Source organism: Neltuma alba, unplaced genomic scaffold, assembly GCF_004799145.2.
Source record: "Neltuma alba isolate B1F8T4 unplaced genomic scaffold, ASM479914v2 tig00010544_pilon, whole genome shotgun sequence".
In the NCBI taxonomy this organism is placed as follows: domain Eukaryota; kingdom Viridiplantae; phylum Streptophyta; class Magnoliopsida; order Fabales; family Fabaceae; genus Neltuma; species Neltuma alba.
Window position 1 is genome coordinate 404709 of NW_021635413.1, and position 21316 is coordinate 426024.

A 21316-nucleotide genomic window follows, 5' to 3' on the forward strand; every position below is an offset into this window, starting at 1 on the left:
TAAGATACATTAATTCACCTATGGCACTAAGATATGGTACTTCAAGACCCAGAAGTTCTTTCTCATCTTCTTGAAAGCGAAAAGGATCTTTATCCTTATTAAATGATCTTACAACCATAAGAGTAGATAATAGATGCACCTTATCCATATAAAATTGCTTTAATACTTTTTTTAAGTATAAGTTGATTGATGGAGGAAAATTCCATTTGCTAAATACTCAATTTCCAAGTTGAGGCAAAAAATTTGTTCTTGCAAGATATTTCATTTCAAATTCCTTCTTTAACCAATCAACTGCTTTTTGAAGCTCTTCAGGAGTTCTAATTATATTTAAATCATCCACATAGACAACAATTATGACAAACTCTGATCCATTTCTTTTTATAAAAACGCATGGACAAATTGGACCATTTTTATAACCTTCTCTCAATAAATATTCATTAGGTCAGTTATACCATATTCTTCTAGATTGTTTTAAACCATATAAGGATTTATGCACACGAATTGCATAATTTTTTCGAGAATTCTTACATGTTTATAGCAATTTAAATCTTTCATGGGTTTTCATATAAATTTCAGCATCTAAAGATCCATACTAATATGTTGTAACAAGATCCATTAGATACATTTCAAGTTTTCTATGGACTGTCAAACTAATTATATATCTTAAAGTGACTGCATCTACCACAGGAAAATATGTCTCTTTATAATCAATATCAGGTCTTTGTGAAAACCCTTGTGCTGCAAGTCGTGCTTTATATCTAACAATCTCATTTTTCTCATTTCGGTTGAGCACAAAGACCCATCTGTATCCAACTGGTTTGAAACCATTTGGTATGTGGACTACAAGTTAAAAAACTTCATGTTTTGAAAGTGAATTTAACTCTTCTTGAATTGCGTCTTTTCATTTTGGCCAATTATTTCTATGCCTACATTCTTCAATTGATGTAGGTTCAAGATTCTCATGTTGATTAATTATTTCAATAGCAACATTATATAAAAAAAATGTTGTTGACAACTATATTTTATTGGTTCTATCTTTTTCCTATAGTAACATAACTTATTGAGATCTCTTCATTATTTTCAAGTATCTGGCCCTCTTCTGAGGTCTTTTGATTAGTTATGTTTTGGTCCTCTCCTATAGGACTTGCCTCCTCAATTTGACTATCATGACCATCATGATTATTTGCTCCTTTTTTCTTTTTAGAAGTTTTATCCTTGGAATCGATTGGTCTATCCTGCTTCAGGCGTGGTTTTGTTTCACTTGCGCTTTTTAGTATTTTCAACTGGAATATGAGATTTAGTAATTCTCTTAGGGTCAGGAAATGTATCCGGCAATTGATTTGCAGTGTTTTGCAAATGAATTATTTTTTGAACTTAAAGTTCACATTATTGTGTATGAGGATCTAGATGAGATAATGATAATGCTCTCTGTGTGATTTCTTTATCTAGATGCTTATTATCTCCCCCTAATATTGGGAAAATTATCTCATCAAAATGACAATTATCAAAACGTGCCATAAACAAATCTCCTGTTAATGGTTCTAAATACTTGATTATAGAAGGAGACTTATAGCTAACATATATCCCTAACTTTCTTTGAGGTCCCATCTTTATGCACTATGGTGGAGCAATAGGGACGAATACAGCGCATCCAAAAATAAGATGGGAAATATTTAGTTCCTGACCAAAAGCCAATTGTAATGAGGAGAATTCATAATAACTTGTTGGATTGATGCGTATAATTGTTGTTGCATATAAAATTACATGTCCCCAAGCTGAAATAGAAAGTTTTGTTCTCAAAGCATTGGTCTAGGCAATCAATTGGAAGTGTTGAATGAATGACTCTGCTAGGCCATTTTGAGTGTGGACATAAGTAATATATTTTTCTACTGTTATTTTAGTTGCCATGCAATAATCATTAAAAACTTGAGATGAAAATGTACTAGCATTATTAAGACGAATTGTCTTAATTGCATGGTCTGGAAACTGTACTCTTAATCGAATTATTTGAGCAAATAATCTAACAAATACTAAATTGTGTTGATAACAAACACACATAGGATCATCTTGTAAATGCGTCTATTAAAATCATAAAATATTTGAATAGTCCACATGATGGATGGATAGGTCTACATATATCTCCTTGGATACGTTCTAAAAATGCAAGAGACTCAACTCCTACTTTTGTCAATGAAGGCCTTATAATTAATTTTCTTTGAGAACAAGTAATTCATGAAAAATCTTTAAATTAAAGAATCTTCTGACTCTTCAATGGGTGTCCATGGAAATTTTCAATAATTCTTTACATCATAGTTGATTTGGGATGGCCCAACTGATCATGCCAAACAATAAATATATTTTTATCAGTAAACTTTTGGTTTACTATAACATTTGTTTCAATTGTACTAATATTTGTATAGTACAAACCAGAAGATAATGTCGGTAATTTTTTCATGACACATTTTTCTCCATTTCTTACTATGGGAACATGTAGATATTCAATATTATTCTCATTTATAGTCTCAATATGATATTCATTTCAGCAGATATCTTTAAAACTTAATAAATTCCTTTGAGACTTAGAAGAATATAAAGTATCACTAATAACAAATTTTGTTCCTCTAGGTAATATTATAGTTGCTCTTCTGGAGCCTTCAATTAGTTTTGTATTACCTGCTATAATATTGATGCTTGCATTATTTATTGTAAGATGAGAAAAATATTTTTTATTTTTGAGTATGGTGTGTGTTGTAGCACTATCTATGAGGCATATATCTTTATTCTTGTGCTCAACAAAAAGAAGAGCAACGTCCATATTCTTCACCAAAAGAAAAGAAATGCACCAACATAAATTCCAAGTACATCATGATCAATAATGGTCTTAAAAAAATACAAAGAAGTAAATATAAGTAAAGCATAAACTAAATTATTTTTGACCAGCAAGCATAACCTAAATTAAAAAGCACAAATAAAACAAACTAAAATATTTTTTTTCCAAACTCTTATAATCATGATTCTTAAAGAAATCAGCCACCTCTAAATGTGTCATAGCGTTAAGGCCATTAACATCGTCATTCTTGTATACAAAATTTGCCTCCATATCATCAATTTGAAAAGTCAAATTTGCTTTCCACATTATTTGAACTCCTTTTTATGGAGTCTAATAAAGTTTTGCTAGATGCTTAGGTGTACGATAGATACGTGACTAATGTCTTTTCATACCACACCAGTAGCATTGATTTTCAACAACTCTTGAAGGGCCATTCTTATCTTTGTTTCTGCTCATCACTAAGTTTCTTCTTTTGGTAGGTATTTGGGTGATAATTGTTACTTCCACCACCATAATAACAGTATTAACGTGTCCCATGCTATGACGATAATACGATCGCGTCCATGTACATGATAATTATTGCTTACAATCACATTCGCTTTAGGAAATAGAGCTAATCCAGTGGGACGGATCTCATGATTTTTCATTAATAGCTCGTTATTTTGTTTAGCCACAAGAAAACATGTGATCAATTTAAAATATTTCTTAAAACCCTTTTCACAATATTACTATTGTAGGAGCAAATTTGAAGCATGAGAAGTTGAAAAGATTTTTTCTAATAAGTCCTCATATGTTATTTTCTCACCACATAATCTCAATTGAGAACTTATTTTGAAAACTGATTAATTATATTCAGTCACAATTTTAAAATCTTGGAGCCTCAAATGCATCCATTCATAAAAAGCTTTAGGTAAAATTACGGTTTTTTGATAATCATACCTTTCTTTTAAATTATTCTACAATTCTAATGGATCTTTCACCATTAGGTAGTTAGCTTTCAATCTTTCATGCAAATGGTAGTGTAGAAAAATCATGGCCATAGCCTTATCTTGGCTAGCTGCTTTATTTCCAGATAAAATAGCATTTCCTTGGCCTTTGGTATCTAGGTGAATTTCATCATCTATGACCCAAGACAAATAATTTTTTCCCTTGATGTCAAAGGCCGTTAACTCGAGTTTGGTAAGATTGGCCATGGATCAAACTAAAATGACAATGACAAAAATTAGAATTATAATAAAATTGATACTTATTGAAACATAATAAATAAAATATTAGGATTTAAAAGTCACGCATACATAAATTATTCAATTAAAATTATGAACAAAAATAAATAAATAAATAATAACAAATAAACATATATGAGAATGAAAAAGTGAACAATACAAATAATTAGTTACAATACATAATATAGAGACAATGTATATAAATATATATATATATATATAGAGAGAGAGAAAGGGGGAATAGTAATATAAATAAATATATAAATATTACAATAAACTAACTAATATATGATAAAAATTTAAATTAAAAACAAAAATAATGCTACAGTGAAATAAATACTGATTTATAATATAAATAATAAATAAACCTATAATCATATAAATTACATTATATAATCACATATAATACTACTATTAGGCATTATTATAAATAAATTATATAAACAACGTGAATATAAGCAAATATAATGAGAGAAAATAAAATATAAACAATATAAATTATATATACGTATATATGTATGTGAGAGTTAGTACAACACAAATAAAATAACATAAAACAACATAGATACCAAATGGAGGTGGTGCATAAATGAAAAAAAAAAACATAATGTTTTACAATAGAATAACATAATAAAATAACTTAAAATAAAAGCAGAATGATAACATAATATAAAAAACAAAAAGGGAGAAAAATAAAATAACATAATGTAACATAAAATAAAATATATGACATAATGACAAAATTAAAATGTAAAGAAAAGAACAATAGAATAACATTATATAATATAAAACATGATAATTGAGAAAGAAGATAATATAAAATTAATATGTAGTCAATATATAAATATATATGATGATAATGATTGAGTAAGAAGATAATTAGATGATGAGAAGAATACATTATCTTACAAAGAGTCTATACCTTAAATTTTCAGAGTTAGGTTGTGCTAATAACGTGTTGTAAAACTACAGGAAATAAAAAGACTAAAGAGTAAAAAAGAAAATAAGAGATAGAAAAGACAATAGCCTTTTTCGCATTCACCTTGTTTCATGGTATAAATGCCTTATACATGTCTTCTATTTAGAGGCTTCCAATCATTTAAGTCCTATACTAATGTTACAAAGGAATAAAGAATGTCATAATGGCATTAATAATGAGAAACTCCTTCCAAGTCATTTATTAGGAAAGTTATGTAGTTTATGACACTTGAAAATAAAAACTCCTATGAGAATTCTAAGAGTTAGGGGTTATGGGCATCAATTGATACAATATTCATAATAGTCATGTATTAGTTGTTTTTGTTGGTTAATAAGATAAAATTCCTACTTGTTAAACCGTTATTTGTTATGAATATTATGTAGATGTCCATTTATCCCTTCCTCTTCATCTTCTCCAAGTAACTTCTACTACCTCCACCTTTTATTACTCCTCCACTATCTAATCACTCTTGTAACTCACCTCCATTCATATTTATGGGATTGATTATCCACCATTTGTCATTTAAGGACAATTGTAACCTATGTGTAAGACTATGCCTATAAATAGGACATGTCATTTGTGTTATAATGCAAGTGAAGCAAGTGAAGGAATACAATATCATTCTCTTATTTTCTTGTCTACTTCTCTTCTCCAATCTACTTTCATTGTTGGTTAATTTCATAAGACGTTATCAACATGAAGCGCTCTTGTAATCAGAAGGTGTTGTAGTAAGGCTAATCAACTAGAAGGTAAATTTCTATATCACTTCTATAATGGTTTGTTTTATAATTATTCTATCTTCTTATTCATATTGATTTGTTTCATAACTATTCTATTCTCTTAATATTAATTTTCATTTAACTTTTTATATGATAGTATCATCATGTCAAATCTCATTAAACTTGAGTTTGTGGCTCTTGACATTACTGGAAAGAATTATTTATCATGGATATTAGATGCGGAAATATATCTAAATGTTAATAGTCTAGGAGACACAATCAAGAAAGGCAACCAAGCATCCAACCAAGATAAAGCTAAAGCCATGGTCTTTTTACATCACCATTTACATGAGGGGCTCAAGATTGAATATTTGACCATAAAAGATCCACTTGTTCTTTAGAACAATTTAAATGAGAGGTATGACCACCAGAAAACTATAATCCTTCCTAAAGCTCGTTATGACTGGATGCATTTATGTTTACAAGACTTTAAATCTGTGATCGAATATAATTCTACAATGTTTAGAATCAGTTCTCAACTGAAATTATGTGGAGAAAAGATTACTGATGAAGATATGTTAGAAAAAACATTCTCCACATTTCATGCATCCAATGTGCTCTTGCAGCAGCAATACCGTGAGAAAGGTTTCAAAAAATATTCTGAATTAATTTCTTACTTGCTTGTGGCTGAGCAAAATAATGAGCTTTTAATGAGGAATCATGAATCCCGTCCTACTGGCTCCACTCCATTCCCAGAAGCGAATGTAGTGGCAACTGAATCAACTTGTGCCCATGGTTATGGATGTGGACGGGGCCGTGGTCGTGGTCGTGGTCGTGGTTGTGGAGGTGGTCGTTCCTACCAGAAGTGGGCAAATAATGATGAGCATCACCAAAAAGAATCTAGTGGAAATAATAATCATGTTGAAAATCTTTGTTATTGTTGTGGTGGGAAGGGTCATTGGTCTCGTACTTGTCATATGCCAAACCATTTGGTTGACCTCTACCAAGAATCGCTAAAAAATAAGAATAAGAATAAAAATAAAGGCAAAGAGCCAAAGGTGGAAACAAATTTTGTTGGAGAAGAAGGCGATTCTGATTACGGCAACATGGATGTTACTTATTTGGATGTTGCTGATTTCTTTACCGATCCTGATGGAAGAATTGATCACTTAATTGGTGATGGAAGTGTCAAAAAATGAGTCATCTTGATGTAATTGAGTTTTATAATTAAGTATATTTTCATGTTTTGCTTATAAGTGTGCTCTTTCACCTACCACAATAAATTCTGTACTTGTAAGGTTATTACCCAAATATAATTATGAGTTTTTATTCATGATAAAATTATATTTTCTTTTATTAATCATTTTTCTTTTTAATCTTTTTCCTATGTTTTTTTTTCATGAAGAATGACCATTATTGACATCAATAATGAAGATTTGTATCTTATTGATAGTGCAACAACTCACACAATACTCAGAAATGAGAAATATTTCCCTTCTCTGGTAATGCGAGAAGCCAATGTTCAGACTATATCTAGAAGTATAAAGCTCATTGAAGGCTTTGGAAGAGCTGATGTATTGCTACCTGAAGGAAAAAATTTATATATTGATAACGCATTTTACTCTACCAAGTCTAATAGAAATTTATTGAGCTTCAAGGATATCCGCAGAAATGGATATCAAGTTGAAACAATAAATGAAGGAAATCAAGAATACTTGGTTATCACAAACTTAATTTTTGATAAGAAATGCATTCTAGAAAAATTACCTGCCTTTTCTTCAGGCTTGTACTACACACGTATTAGCACAATTGAAACACATGCTATTGTAAACAAGAAGTTTACAAGTGAAAATAAATTTAACATTTGGCGTGACCGGTTAGGCCATCCCGGGACTATTATGATGCGAAAAATAATTGAGAATTCATGTGGACATTCACTGAAAAGTCAACAGATTCCACAATCACATGTTTTCTCATGTGCTGTATGTTTTAAAGGAAAGTTAATCATTCAACCATCACCAACAAAAATAGAAAGTGAGTCTCTCACATTTCTAAAACGTATACAAGGGGATATTTGTAGGCCGATACACCCACCATGTGGATCATTTAGATATTTCATGGTTTTAATTGATGCATCAACAAGGTGGTTGTGACAACCGCTCTTTCAAAACTATTTTAGATTAAATCTAACAATTTATTTGAATGATTAACCATGATAGAAAAAAAGAAACCTTAAAATTTTAAAATCGCTATCATGGTTAAAAGAAATAAACTTATAATAAGAGTAACATCGATCGTTACCTTGGGCCTTGGACTTCCAAAGTCCAGAAATATCATTCAACCATTAGCCCAAACCAAACTTATATTTTCAACCATACGAACTGATAAATCAGTTTAATATAAATATAGAGCTCATTAGTCAAAAGTCAACACTTTCAAAGGAGCGTTACACGTAGAGTCTAAAACGTCTCGGGCTCCTCACGGCCCTATCATACCAGATAGTAGTAATTAAAAGTATTATTTTGCATCATGATAGTAGATGAGCCCTATGTGGCAATATATAACAAGTCAGCACATAGAACAAAAGCAGGGAGGCTATACAAGCTATAACAGCACACTATGCCTCTGGAGCCTTCCCTGATGGGCCACCACCTGAACTATCGCCTGAAAATGTTAAACCACGGGGTGAGACAAACGCCTCAGTAACCAACTTTCCAACTCATCATACATACTAACATGTGCTCGTGAGGTGTCAAGTGGGATAATTATTAAATCTCAATATATATATCAATGAAAATACAAATATGTATATTCAAATAATCTCAATCATCCAAATCCTCATTACGGGAGCTAACACACAAGCCACATAAGTCTATCCCTCCCTATAGGGGATCAAACCGACCTATAGGCCTATCCCACACTTTGGGGGACGATTAAATAGTCACAAAGATCCATCCCTTATTACAGGCCTATCCCACACTTTGGGGGACGAATAAAAAGCCACAAAGGTCTATCCCTTACTCTAGGGACGAAGGAAGAAGCCCACCAATGTGCACCAATGGCGGCCTTACCACGTGGTAGGATAGCGCTCAATCCAAAATCCAAATAACAACCAACCATTCACAATATAACAAAAATGTCTCAATATTTTCCCAGTATAATCCATAAGATATAAATCATATATCTTTTCCAAACTTCTCAATCACAATTCCAAAAATCCCACAAGACAATTTTCATAGCTCAAAAGATATAACATATCTATTCAAGTTCCAAATATCAAATATTATTCTAAAAACAGCAAAATACTCACAAACAACATATTAGCACATATAACAAGTGGAAAGTGGTTACCTCTCGCCAAAGCAATATTAAGGATTACCACAAGGTCAATCCTTTGCTCAACCAATAATTAATCTACACAATTAATATAACCACATATTAATATAAATTAATTAATTAAACTTCTCTATATTATTTAAATTTCTAACAACCCCAAATTATTTATTTACCACCTCCAAATTATTTGCCTTAATAAAAAGGATTTTCCACAATTTCCAAATATAAAATTATTATGTTCTAAATTCTAAAAACACTCTTTTTAAGTTTAAACCTCAAAATCAAACTATCAAAAATTTAATAATACTTCAAATATTTATAACTAAATAATCTAATCAAAACTTTAATGGTATAACTACCATATATATATTTCCATAAATAATAAACTTTTTAGCTACAATAATTATTTTAAAACCTCCAATCAACCAATAAATAAAACTAAACCGATTAAAATCTTAATAATATGCCAAACAACCCAAATAAATTACTTAACTTGAATTTAATCGGTAAAAATATGGTGTATCTCATAAATGACAGATTTTCAACTAAATAAATTAATTTAAATACTAAAACTAACAAATAGAGAAATCTAAACCGGTTAAAATTAACAACTCAGTCACTTCTAAATTTCTATAGTCATCTTTTGTCAAAACTCAATAGTTAGATCATATACAAGTCTCAAAATTTTCTCTAATCACTATGATAATACTACTATTAGGAAGCATAAAATATATATGAAATATTTATGAAGAAAGTTTGATGAAAAGAGATAATTTCATGTACCTAAAATATCTTCAAAGCTTATTTCCTCCTCTACCGGTCTGCTCCTCCCACTCTAACTCTCTCTTTCTCTCTACTTCTTGTTCTCTCTCTTTCTCGTTCTCTCTCTTTCTCTCCCGCATGGACTCATCTTCTGTGTTCCCTCTCCCTTTTATTCTTCATTTCTCCAACCACCCGCTCTCACTTTTCTTCTGGCATTAAATCCTCTCCCCCAAGGTCTTCATTCCTAATCCAAATGGATCAATTTTTCCATGCCTAATTTCTTTCTTCCACGCACCAATTTTCCATGCCTCCACTTTCAACTTTCACTTTCCTTCTTCTTCTTTATTCTATCTCTTTCCACCGTGATTGTTGACTCTTTCCCCTTTTTTTTTTTTTTTTTAAACCTTAACTAACCTTTAGGATATTACAACTCTCCCCACCTAATTAGAATTTTGTCCCCAAAATTCAAACAACCACATACAAGAAAGAAAAACAAAAGTAACTCAAAGTGCTTACTAAGAAAACAGGTAAGGGTACTCATAACGCATCCGTTCCTCTGTCTCCCAAGTAGCATCACCGGGACTCATGCCCTTCCAAAAGACTTTAACAAGACGGATAGTTTTGTTTCTCAATTGTTTGTCCTTAACGTCCAAAATCCGCTCTGGTTCTGTTGGATAGGTCAAATTATCTCGCAATTCCACCTCTTCAGGCTCAATAACATGAGATGGATCAGGATGATACTTCTTCAATTGTGACACGTGGAACACGTCGTGTAAACTGGAAAGATGTGGCGGCAGCGCAATTCGATATGCAACAGGTCCAATCCGCTCTAAAATCTCATAAGGACCCATAAATCGGGGTGTGAGCTTCTTGGCTTTGATGGATCTACCAACATCAGTGACAGGTGAAACCTTCAGAAATACATGATCACCCACGTCAAATTCTAAAGGTCTCCTCTGACGATCTGCATAACTCTTCTGTCGACTTTGGGCCATCAACAACTTCTGCTTGATTAGCTCAATCTTTCTGGTTGTGATGTCCACTAAATCTGGGCCAATAATTGTTCTTTCACTTAATTCAGTCCAACAAAGTGGAGATCTACACTTCCTCCCATACAAAGCTATGGTGCCATTTGAATACTAGTGTGATAGCTGTTATTGTAGGCAAACTCTGCTAATGACAAGTGAGTGTCCCAACTACCCTTTAGCTCTATAGCGCAAGCCCTCAACATATCCTCGAGAGTCTGAATCGTCCTCTCAGTCTGTCCATCAGTCTGAGGATGATAAGCAGTACTAAACTTGAGCTTGGTGCCCATGGCTTCATGTAATGATTGCCAGAAGTTCGATGTAAACCTCAGGTCCCTATCTGAAATGATAGACTCCGGCACTCCATGAAGTCGAATAATCTCATCTATATACAGCTTTGTCAATCGTTCTAACGAGTAAGTACTCTTGATAGGCAGGAAGTGCGCTGACTTAGTCAATCTATCTACAATTACCCATATCGCATCATAGCCAGCCGGGGTTCTTGGCATACCAGTAATGAAATCCATGGAAATACTATCCCATTTCCATTGGGGAATATCAAGATTCTTTAATAGTCCTGGAGGTCTCTGATGTTCTATCTTGACCTTTTGACATGTCAGACATTCATTACAAAGTCCGTGACATCCCTCTTCATTTTTGGCCACCAGTAGTTCCTTTTCAGGTCTTGGTACATCTTGGTTATCCCTGGGTGTATCGTGTAATTACTTCGATGCGCCTCTTCTAGAATAGTCCTTTTGATTTCCTCATTATTAGGGACACAAATCCTCTTCTTGTACCTTAGGATTCCTTCTTCACCAATTTCATAATCAGGCACACCATGGGTCTCCACTTCCTCTCGGATGCTTAGTAACCGATCATCCTCCATCTGTGCAGCCTTCAAATCTCGAAAGAACTCATAATCACCCAAAATTGATTGTAGAGTGGCTGGAGCCTCATGCACCACTTGGAGATCGCTCAATCTCTCTAAGCAATAGTGTTCCTCCAGACTCATGTGAAACACATGCACCGTTTTCCTACTCAAAGCGTCTGCAACCACATTGGCTTTACCCGGATGATACTTAAGCTCAAAGTCATAGTCCTTGATGAATTCCATCCACCGGCGTTGTCTATTATTCAGTTCCTTCTGATCTATTAAATACTTCAAGCTCTTGTGATCGCTGAAGACTTCAAACTGTGATCCATATAAGTAGTGCCTCCAGATCTTCAATGCAAAAACCACCGCCGCTAATTCCAGGTCATGTGTAGGATAATTTTCCTCATGCGGCCTTAATTGCCTAGATGCATAGGCAACCACCTTGCCTTCCTGCATCAGGACACACCCTAAACCCTTAAGTGAAGCATCAGTGTAAAGGGTGTACGGTTTACTAGGATCTGGAATAGTCAACACTGGAGCCGTGGTCAACTTAGCCTTCAGTTCTTGGAAAGCCGCCTCACACTTTTCACTCCAGACAAACGGTTGGTCTTTCTTGGTCAACTTAGTTAGAGGCATGGCGATCTGAGAAAATCCCTTGATGAATCTTCGATAATACCCAGCTAAGCCCACGAAACTTCTTACCTCCGTCACAGATTTTGGTGTTTGCCATTTCAATACGGCATCGACCTTGCTAGGATCAACAGCTACTCCCTCGACAGATACTACATGGCCTAAGAACTTCACTTCTTTAAGCCAGAACTCGCACTTGCTCAACTTAGCATATAACTGATGATCCCTCAATATTCGCAATGCAATGTAAAGATGCTCTCGGTGTTCTTCCTCATTCTTGGAGTATATCAGGATATCATCTATAAACACCACAATAAACTTATCTAAGTATGGCCTAAAGATCCGGTTCATATAGTCCATAAACACCGCTAGAGCATTCGTCAAACCAAAAGGCATTACTAGGAACTCGTAATGTCCGTATCTAGTACGAAAGGCTGTCTTTGGGATGTCCTCTGCTCTAACTCTTAATTGATGATATCCAGACCTTAAGTCAATCTTGGAAAACACCGCTGACCCCATTTATTGATCTAGCAAGTCATCAATCCTGGGCAAAGGATATTTGTTCTTGATAGTCACTTTGTTCAACTGCCTGTAATCTATACACAATCTCAGGCTCCCATCCTTCTTTCTCACAAACAGTACTGGTGATCCCCATGGTGAGACACTTGGTCTAATAAATCCTTTTTCAAGTAACTCTTCAATTTTCTTTTTCAGCTCTGCCAATTCAGAAGGTGACATTCTGTACGGTGCTTTAGAAATTGGAGCTGTCCCTGGTACTAGCTCAATGGAAAATTCAACTTCCCTTTCAGGAGGTAAACCGGATATTTCCTCAGGAAATACCTCAGGAAACTCCTTTACTACCTCGATTTGGTCTATAACAACTTCTTTATCCGTACTAACAGAAAAGAAAATAGTATACGCTTGACAACCCTTCTGAATACACTTAGTTGCTTGAGTAGCAGACAACCACAAACGACCATTAATAGCCTCAACTATCGTAGTACACAAAGGAAGAGTTACTATCTTCCTTTTGCAATCCAAAATGGCATTATTTGCTGATAGCCAATCCATGCCAATAATCACATCAATACCCTTGAGGGGTAGACAAATCAAATCAATCACAGACTCACGATTCTCAAATTTAAGCACAAGACTTAAACACGCCTGTGTGGTTAACACAGTGGCTCCCGCTGGAGTTGACACTTTCAACATGTAAGACAAATCATGCATTGGAAATTTAAACTTTCGAGCACATTCCGCAGCAATAAAAGAATGAGTGGCACCAGAATCAAATAACACAGGTATATCATGTCCTTGAAGAGAGACAGTACCTCTAATCAGTTTAGGAGACATACCAGCTTCCTCTCTAGTCAAAGCAAAAACTCTCCCGGGCACTGTGGATCTGAAACTAGGAGTTTGCTGCTGTGTTTCTGGACAATTGCGAGCTATATGTCCAAACTTATGGCATCTGTAGCATTCCAAACATTGCCTGGATGATTCTTCCCACATCTCGAGCAAGGACCGCTAACACTTGGTATGGATCTGGTAGGCTCACGATGGAAGCTCTGATTTCCTCCCATACGGCTCCCCTGAGCCTGTCTCCTCTGCATATAGCCTCTACGGGCTGAATCCTTCTGATTCTGGTTCTTGCCTCTGCTGAAGCTCCTGAGCTCCCATAACTATAGCTACCCTTCTTATTGACTCCTCCCGTTGGCCTCATAAAACCAGAGAATCTGCCCTGATTATCCCGACGTCGCTCTCCTCTACCTCTCGGGTTCTGCGAGCTGTCATCCTGAGTTTCGTGCAGGCATCCTCAAAACTCTTAAACTCATATAAAGCCATTTGCTGTTTCAACTCTGGCCTTGCCCGTTCTATCAATTGTCGGGCCATCCACTCTGGGTTATCATTCTGCTGTAGGTAAGTAACATGCTTGGAGAGGTCAATATACTTGGCAATAAACTCATCCTCATGCATGTTCTCCTGTCGAAGAGCATAAAAAGCTGTTTCTTTTTCTTGTCTCATGGCTGGGGGAAAGTAGTGATCAAAGAACATCTGTTTGAATTCGTTCCAAGTAATCCCCGAGTCATCTATGCCGCTTACGCTCCTCCACCACCTCTTAGCTCGGTCCCTCAATAAGACTACTGCTGCTTGTACCTTTTGGTAGGTATTACAGCCACAAGCTTTAAATATTGTCTCCATGTCATCTATCCAAGTCAGCTTTGTCAGGATCCATACCCCCATCAAAGTCTTTGGGTGATGCCGCTCTATATCCTTCCATACACTTTTAAGGTTCACGCTTCTTCTTTTCCTGGTCGCCTTTGTGAACTACTCTCTTCTCTGGTTCCTTCAATAGAACCCCTGTGGGTGACAGAATTTCCCACCGATGGTCCAAGAAGCCCATTCCCTTCAAACTCTTCCACAGCTTTCTTGACTCTCAAATCTTCCTCCATCTTTCTTACTCTCTCATCTACTACCGCAACTACCACTTCCCTTAACTGTTGCAGTAAAGTCTCCTGGTTAAACTGCAAAGGATTCGGTGGTTGATTAGGTGGGTTTGTGGATTCATCTCCACCCTGATCAGTTTGTCGGGATCGTGTCCGTACCATCCTCCCCACCTAAGGATGGAACCCACCAAAAGAAACACAAAGTAAGGACAAACACAGACACAAAGTAACAGGGAAGGTTATGTGAGATTATTATATATTGCCACTAAATGCAATGTAATGCAACCCGCTTCGCAGAATCTTTAGCTCTGATACCAAATTGTGACAACCGCTCTTTCAAAACTATTTTAGATTAAATCTAACAATTTATTTGAATGATTAACCATGATAGAAAAGAAGAAACCTTAAAATTTTAAAATCGCTATCATGGTTAAAAGAAATAAACTTATAATAAGAGTAACATCGATCGTACCTTGGGCCTTGGACTTCCAAAGTCCAAAATATCATTCAACCATTAGCCCAAACCAAACTTATATTTTCAACCATACGAACTGATAAATCAGTTTAATATAAACTATAGAGCTCATTAGTCAAAAGTCAACACTTTCAAAGGAGCGTTACACGTAGAGTCTAAAACGTCTCGGGCTTCCTCACGGCCCTATCATACCAGATAGTAGTAATTAAAAGTATTATTTTACATCATGATAGTAGATGAGCCCTATGTGGCAATATATAACAAGTCAGCACATAGAACAAAAGCAGGGAGGCTATACAAGCTATAACAGCACACTATGCCTCTGGAGCCTTCCCTGATGGGCCACCACCTGAACTATCGCCTGAAAATGTTAAACCACGGGGTGAGACAAACGCCTCAGTAACCAACTTTCCAACTCATCATACATACTAACATGTGCTCGTGAGGTGTCAAGTGGGATAATTATTAAATCTCAATATATATATCAATGAAAATACAAATATGTATATTCAAATAATCTCAATCATCCAAATCCTCATTACGGGAGCTAACACACAAGCCACATAAGTCTATCCCTCCCTATAGGGGATCAAACCGACCTATAGGCCTATCCCACACTTTGGGGGACGATTAAATAGTCACAAAGATCCATCCCTTATTACAGGCCTATCCCACACTTTGGGGGACGAATAAAAAGCCACAAAGGTCTATCCCTTACTCTAGGGACGAAGGAAGAAGCCCACCAATGTGCACCAATGGCGGCCTTACCACGTGGTAGGATAGCGCTCAATCCAAAATCCAAATAACAACCAACCATTCACAATATAACAAAAATGTCTCAATATTTTCCCAGTATAATCCATAAGATATAAATCATATATCTTTTCCAAACTTCTCAATCACAATTCCAAAAATCCCACAAGACAATTTTCATAGCTCAAAAGATATAACATATCTATTCAAGTTCCAAATATCAAATATTATTCTAAAAACAGCAAAATACTCACAAACAACATATTAGCACATATAACAAGTGGAAAGTGGTTACCTCTCGCCAAAGCAATATTAAGGATTACCACAAGGTCAATCCTTTGCTCAACCAATAATTAATCTACACAATTAATATAACCACATATTAATATAAATTAATTAATTAAACTTCTCTATATTATTTAAATTTCTAACAACCCCAAATTATTTATTTACCACCTCCAAATTATTTGCCTTAATAAAAAGGATTTTCCACAATTTCCAAATATAAAATTATTATGTTCTAAATTCTAAAAACACTCTTTTTAAGTTTAAACCTCAAAATCAAACTATCAAAAATTTAATAATACTTCAAATATTTATAACTAAATAATCTAATCAAAACTTTAATGGTATAACTACCATATATATATTTCCATAAATAATAAACTTTTTAGCTACAATAATTATTTTAAAACCTCCAATCAACCAATAAATAAAACTAAACCGATTAAAATCTTAATAATATGCCAAACAACCCAAATAAATTACTTAACTTGAATTTAATCGGTAAAAATATGGTGTATCTCATAAATGACAGATTTTCAACTAAATAAATTAATTTAAATACTAAAACTAACAAATAGAGAAATCTAAACCGGTTAAAATTAACAACTCAGTCACTTCTAAATTTCTATAGTCATCTTTTGTCAAAACTCAATAGTTAGATCATATACAAGTCTCAAAATTTTCTCTAATCACTATGATAATACTACTATTAGGAAGCATAAAATATATATGAAATATTTATGAAGAAAGTTTGATGAAAAGAGATAATTTCATGTACCTAAAATATCTTCAAAGCTTATTTCCTCCTCTACCGGTCTGCTCCTCCCACTCTAACTCTCTCTTTCTCTCTACTTCTTGTTCTCTCTCTTTCTCGTTCTCTCTCTTTCTCTCCCGCATGGGACTCATCTTCTGTGTTCCCTCTCCCTTTTATTCTTCATTTCTCCAACCACCCGCTCTCACTTTTCTTCTGGCATTAAATCCTCTCCCCCCAAGGTCTTCATTCCTAATCCAAATGGATCAATTTTTCCATGCCTAATTTCTTTCTTCCACGCACCAATTTTCCATGCCTCCACTTTCAACTTTCACTTTCCTTCTTCTTCTTTATTCTATCTCTTTCCACCGTGATTGTTGACTCTTTCCCCCCTTTTTTTTTTTAAACCTTAACTAACCTTTAGGATATTACAGTGGTCACATATTTGCTTATTATCCTCTCGTAACTTAGCATTTGCAAGGTTGCTTGCGTAACTAATTAGATTAAGAGCACATTTTCCTGATTATCCAATCAGAAGAATATGTTTGGATAATGATGATGAATTTAATTCGCAAGCTTTCAATGAGTATTGTATGTCTCTTGGAATTGATGTTGAACATCCTATAGCACATGTTCATACACAAAATGGACTTGCAAAATCATTAATTAAATGACTGCAATTAATTACAAGACCATTACTGATGAGATTAAATCTCCCAAATTCTACTTGGGGACATGCAATTTTGCATGCAGCAACATTAATTCGTATCAGGCCAACAAGTTATCTCAAGTCCTCCCTTTTACAATTGGTTTTTGGTCAGGAACCTAATATCTCTCATCTAAGAATTTTTGGAAGTGCGGTATATGTTCCTATTGCTCCACCACAACGTACTAAGATGGGTCCCCAAAGAAGGATGGGAATATATGTTGGATATGAATCTCCTTCTATAATAAAATATCTGGAACCATCAACAGGAGATTTATTTACGGCTCGATTTGCCGATTATTATTTTGATGAATCAAAATTTCCAACATTAGGGGGAGAAAAGAAGCAGTTGGAAAAAGAGATTAGTTGGAAGGAACTTTCATTATCTCAACTTGATCCTCATACAAAACAATGCGAACTAGAAGTTCAAAAGATAATTCATTTACAAAGGTTAGCTAATCAGTTGCCAGACGCATTTACTGACCCAAAGAAAGTGACCAAATCACGTGTTCCAGCTGCTAATGCTCCTATCAAAATTGATGTCCCTGTTGGACAACCTGCTATTGTAAGTGAATTAAAGCACGCATGAAGCGTGGCAGGCCCATTGGTTCCAAAGATAAAAATCCTCGAAAGAGAAAAGGAGCTAAAAATGTAGATGGCCAAATCGAGGATAATTAAGAAAGAATTGCAATTCAAGAGGAGTCATTAGATAATGCTAATGTCTCAATTCCAAAAGAAACTCAGCTACTTGAAATGTGCAAAAATGATGAGATCTCAATAAATTATGTTATGAATGGAATATGATGGGATCGAAATGAAGTCAATGTTCATGATATTTTTGCATATAATATGGCGCTTGATGTGATGAATGATGATAAGGATCATGAACCAAAGTCTATTAGTGAATGTAAACAAAGAAAAGATTGGCCAAAATGGAAAGACGCAATTGAGGCTAAATTGAATTCACTGGAAAAGCGGAAAGTGTTTGGACCCATAGTCCATACACCTGCAGATGTAAAACCAGTCACATACAAATGGGTTTTTGTGCAAAAACGAAATGAAAATGGTGAAATTGTAAGACATAAGGCACGGCTTGTTGCCTAAGGATTTACACAAAGACCTGGTATTGATTTTGAAAAAACATACTCACCAGTGGTGGATGCAACTACTTTCCGATATTTAATTAGTCTGGCAGTAAAAAAAGGACTCGATTTGTGTTTGATGGATGTTGTTACAGCCTATTTATACGGCTCACTTGACAATGATATTTATATGAAACTCCCTGAAGGATTCAAGTTGCCGAAAGCATACAATTCAAGTTCTCGAGAGCAAACTCAATTAAGTTAAATAAATCTCTGTATGGATTGAAGCAATCAGGGCGTATGTGATATAACCATTTAAGCAAATATCTGTTGGATGAGGGATACAAGAATGATCCAATTTGCCCATGTATTTTTATGAAAAGATCTGGAAATGAGTTTGCTATAATTGCAGTTTATGTTGATGATATAAATATCATTGGAACTCCTGAAGAGCTTACAAAAGCTATGGGTTGCTTAAAGAAAGAATTTGAAATGAAGGACTTGGGAAGAACAAAATTTTGTCTTGGATTGCAAATTGAATATTCAAGAAATGGGATTTTTTTGTACCAAGAGACCTATACAAGAAAGGTCTTAAAATGTTTTTATATGGATAAATCACATCCATTATGTACTCTGATAGTTGTAGGGTCTTTGGAGAAAGATAAAGATCCTTTTAGACCTCAAGAAAATGATGAAAAACTACTTGGTCCAAAAGTACCATACCTCAGTGCAATTGGTACACTCATGTATCTTGTTAGTCACACACGACCTGATATATCATTTGCTGTTAACCTACTAGCAAGATATAGCTCGTCACTAACACGAAGACATTGGAATGAAGTTAAGCACGGTTTTCGTTACCTCAGGGGTACTATGTGAGAGTTTGTGTGCAGAACAGCTGTATTTTATTCCACAGATTTGTGCGATACATATAGGGAGAGGAGTGATTCAGCATATCGCATGAAATCCTCCAGATTTAATAAGGAAGCAAAACAGGAAATAAATATATTCTGTAATCCCTAATTTAGCGCCTAAGGATCAGGTCTTTAACGGTTAGTAAATCAGTATACATAGCTGTAATGATTCTTGGTTTAATAGGATGATTGGGCCTCTCCCTAGGGCCCATTTCCGACACTCCCCCTCAAGCTGGAGAATAGATGTTAATCATTCCCAGCTTGCTAGTCAACTCGTCAAACTTGTTCTTGATCAATGGTTTGGTCATCACATCCGCAATTTGTCTTCCAGAGGGAATGTAGGTTAGGTCGATCACTTTAGCTTCAATCTTTTCCTTGATGAAATGACGATCAATTTCAACATGTTTTGTTCGGTCATGTTGGACAGGATTGTTTGCAATCTTGAGTGCAGCCATATTATCACACCACATTTTAATTGGTGCATTTATTTCTATACCAAGTTCCCTTAGCACATGTACTACCCATATCCCTTCACAAATGCCAAGAGCCAGAGCTCTATATTCAGATTCAGCTGAGCTTCTTGATACAACTGGTTGCTTCTTGCTCCTCCAAGTCACAAGATTTCCCCACACAAATGTACAGTATCCAGTAGTAGAACGTCGGTCATAGATAGCTCCTGCCCAATCAGCATCCGTGTAAACTTCTATATCTTTGTCTCCCTCTATGCTGGAGTTTCTTTTTGTACCATCTGTATAGATTTCTACATTTTTCTGTCCACTTTTAGCAAAAAACAGACCTTTACCAGGAGTAGTTTTAAGGTACCTGAGAATTCTTTGTACTGCTTCCATGTGTTCCTTTTGGGGGTTGCTTGCAAACTGACTTACCACCCCTACTGCAAATGAAATGTCTAGCCTGGTGTGAGACAAGTAAATTAGCTTCCCCACTAGTCGCTGGTACTGTTCCTTGTTAACTGATTTTCCATCAGGTTTGACTTCCAAGTTACAATTGAGCTCCATAGGGGTCGCAGCAGGTCTGGCTCCCACCATGCCTGTTTCTTTCAATAGATCCAAGGTGTACTTCCTCTGAGTCACACAAATGCCTTTTGGAGATCTAGCTACCTCTAACCCGAGGAAGTATCTTAGATTTCCCAAATCTTTTACTTCAAATTTTGCTGCCAATTTCTGCTTCAACGCTGCAATCTCTTCAGGGTCATTTCCTGTCAAAACTATATCATCTACATAGACAATTAGGACAGTGATCTTATAATTAGAGCGTTTCACAAACAAAGTGTGGTCAGTTTGACATTGCCTATAACCAAACTCCTTAACAGCCCTTGTGAATTTTTCAAACCAAGCCCTTGGTGATTGTTTTAACCCATATAAAGATTTGTGTAGTTTACATACCTTTCCACGGGTTCCGGGACCTTCTAATCCTAGGGGTATTTGCATGTATACCTCCTCCTCTAAGTCTCCATTTAAAAAGGCGTTTTTAATGTCTAATTGATGTAAGGGCCAGTCCAGATTGGCAG

The 21316-nt window shown here is 35.0% G+C and overlaps 1 protein-coding gene across 1 annotated transcript; it reads left to right on the top strand.

Annotated features, from left to right (window-relative positions):
• Positions 1–6269: 6269 nt before the first annotated feature.
• LOC114756914 (uncharacterized) lies at positions 6270–6950 on the top strand. Its single transcript, XM_028945881.1, has one exon. The coding sequence runs from the start codon at positions 6270–6272 to the stop codon at positions 6948–6950; it is 681 nt and encodes a 226-aa protein (XP_028801714.1).
• Positions 6951–21316: the final 14366 nt, after the last annotated feature.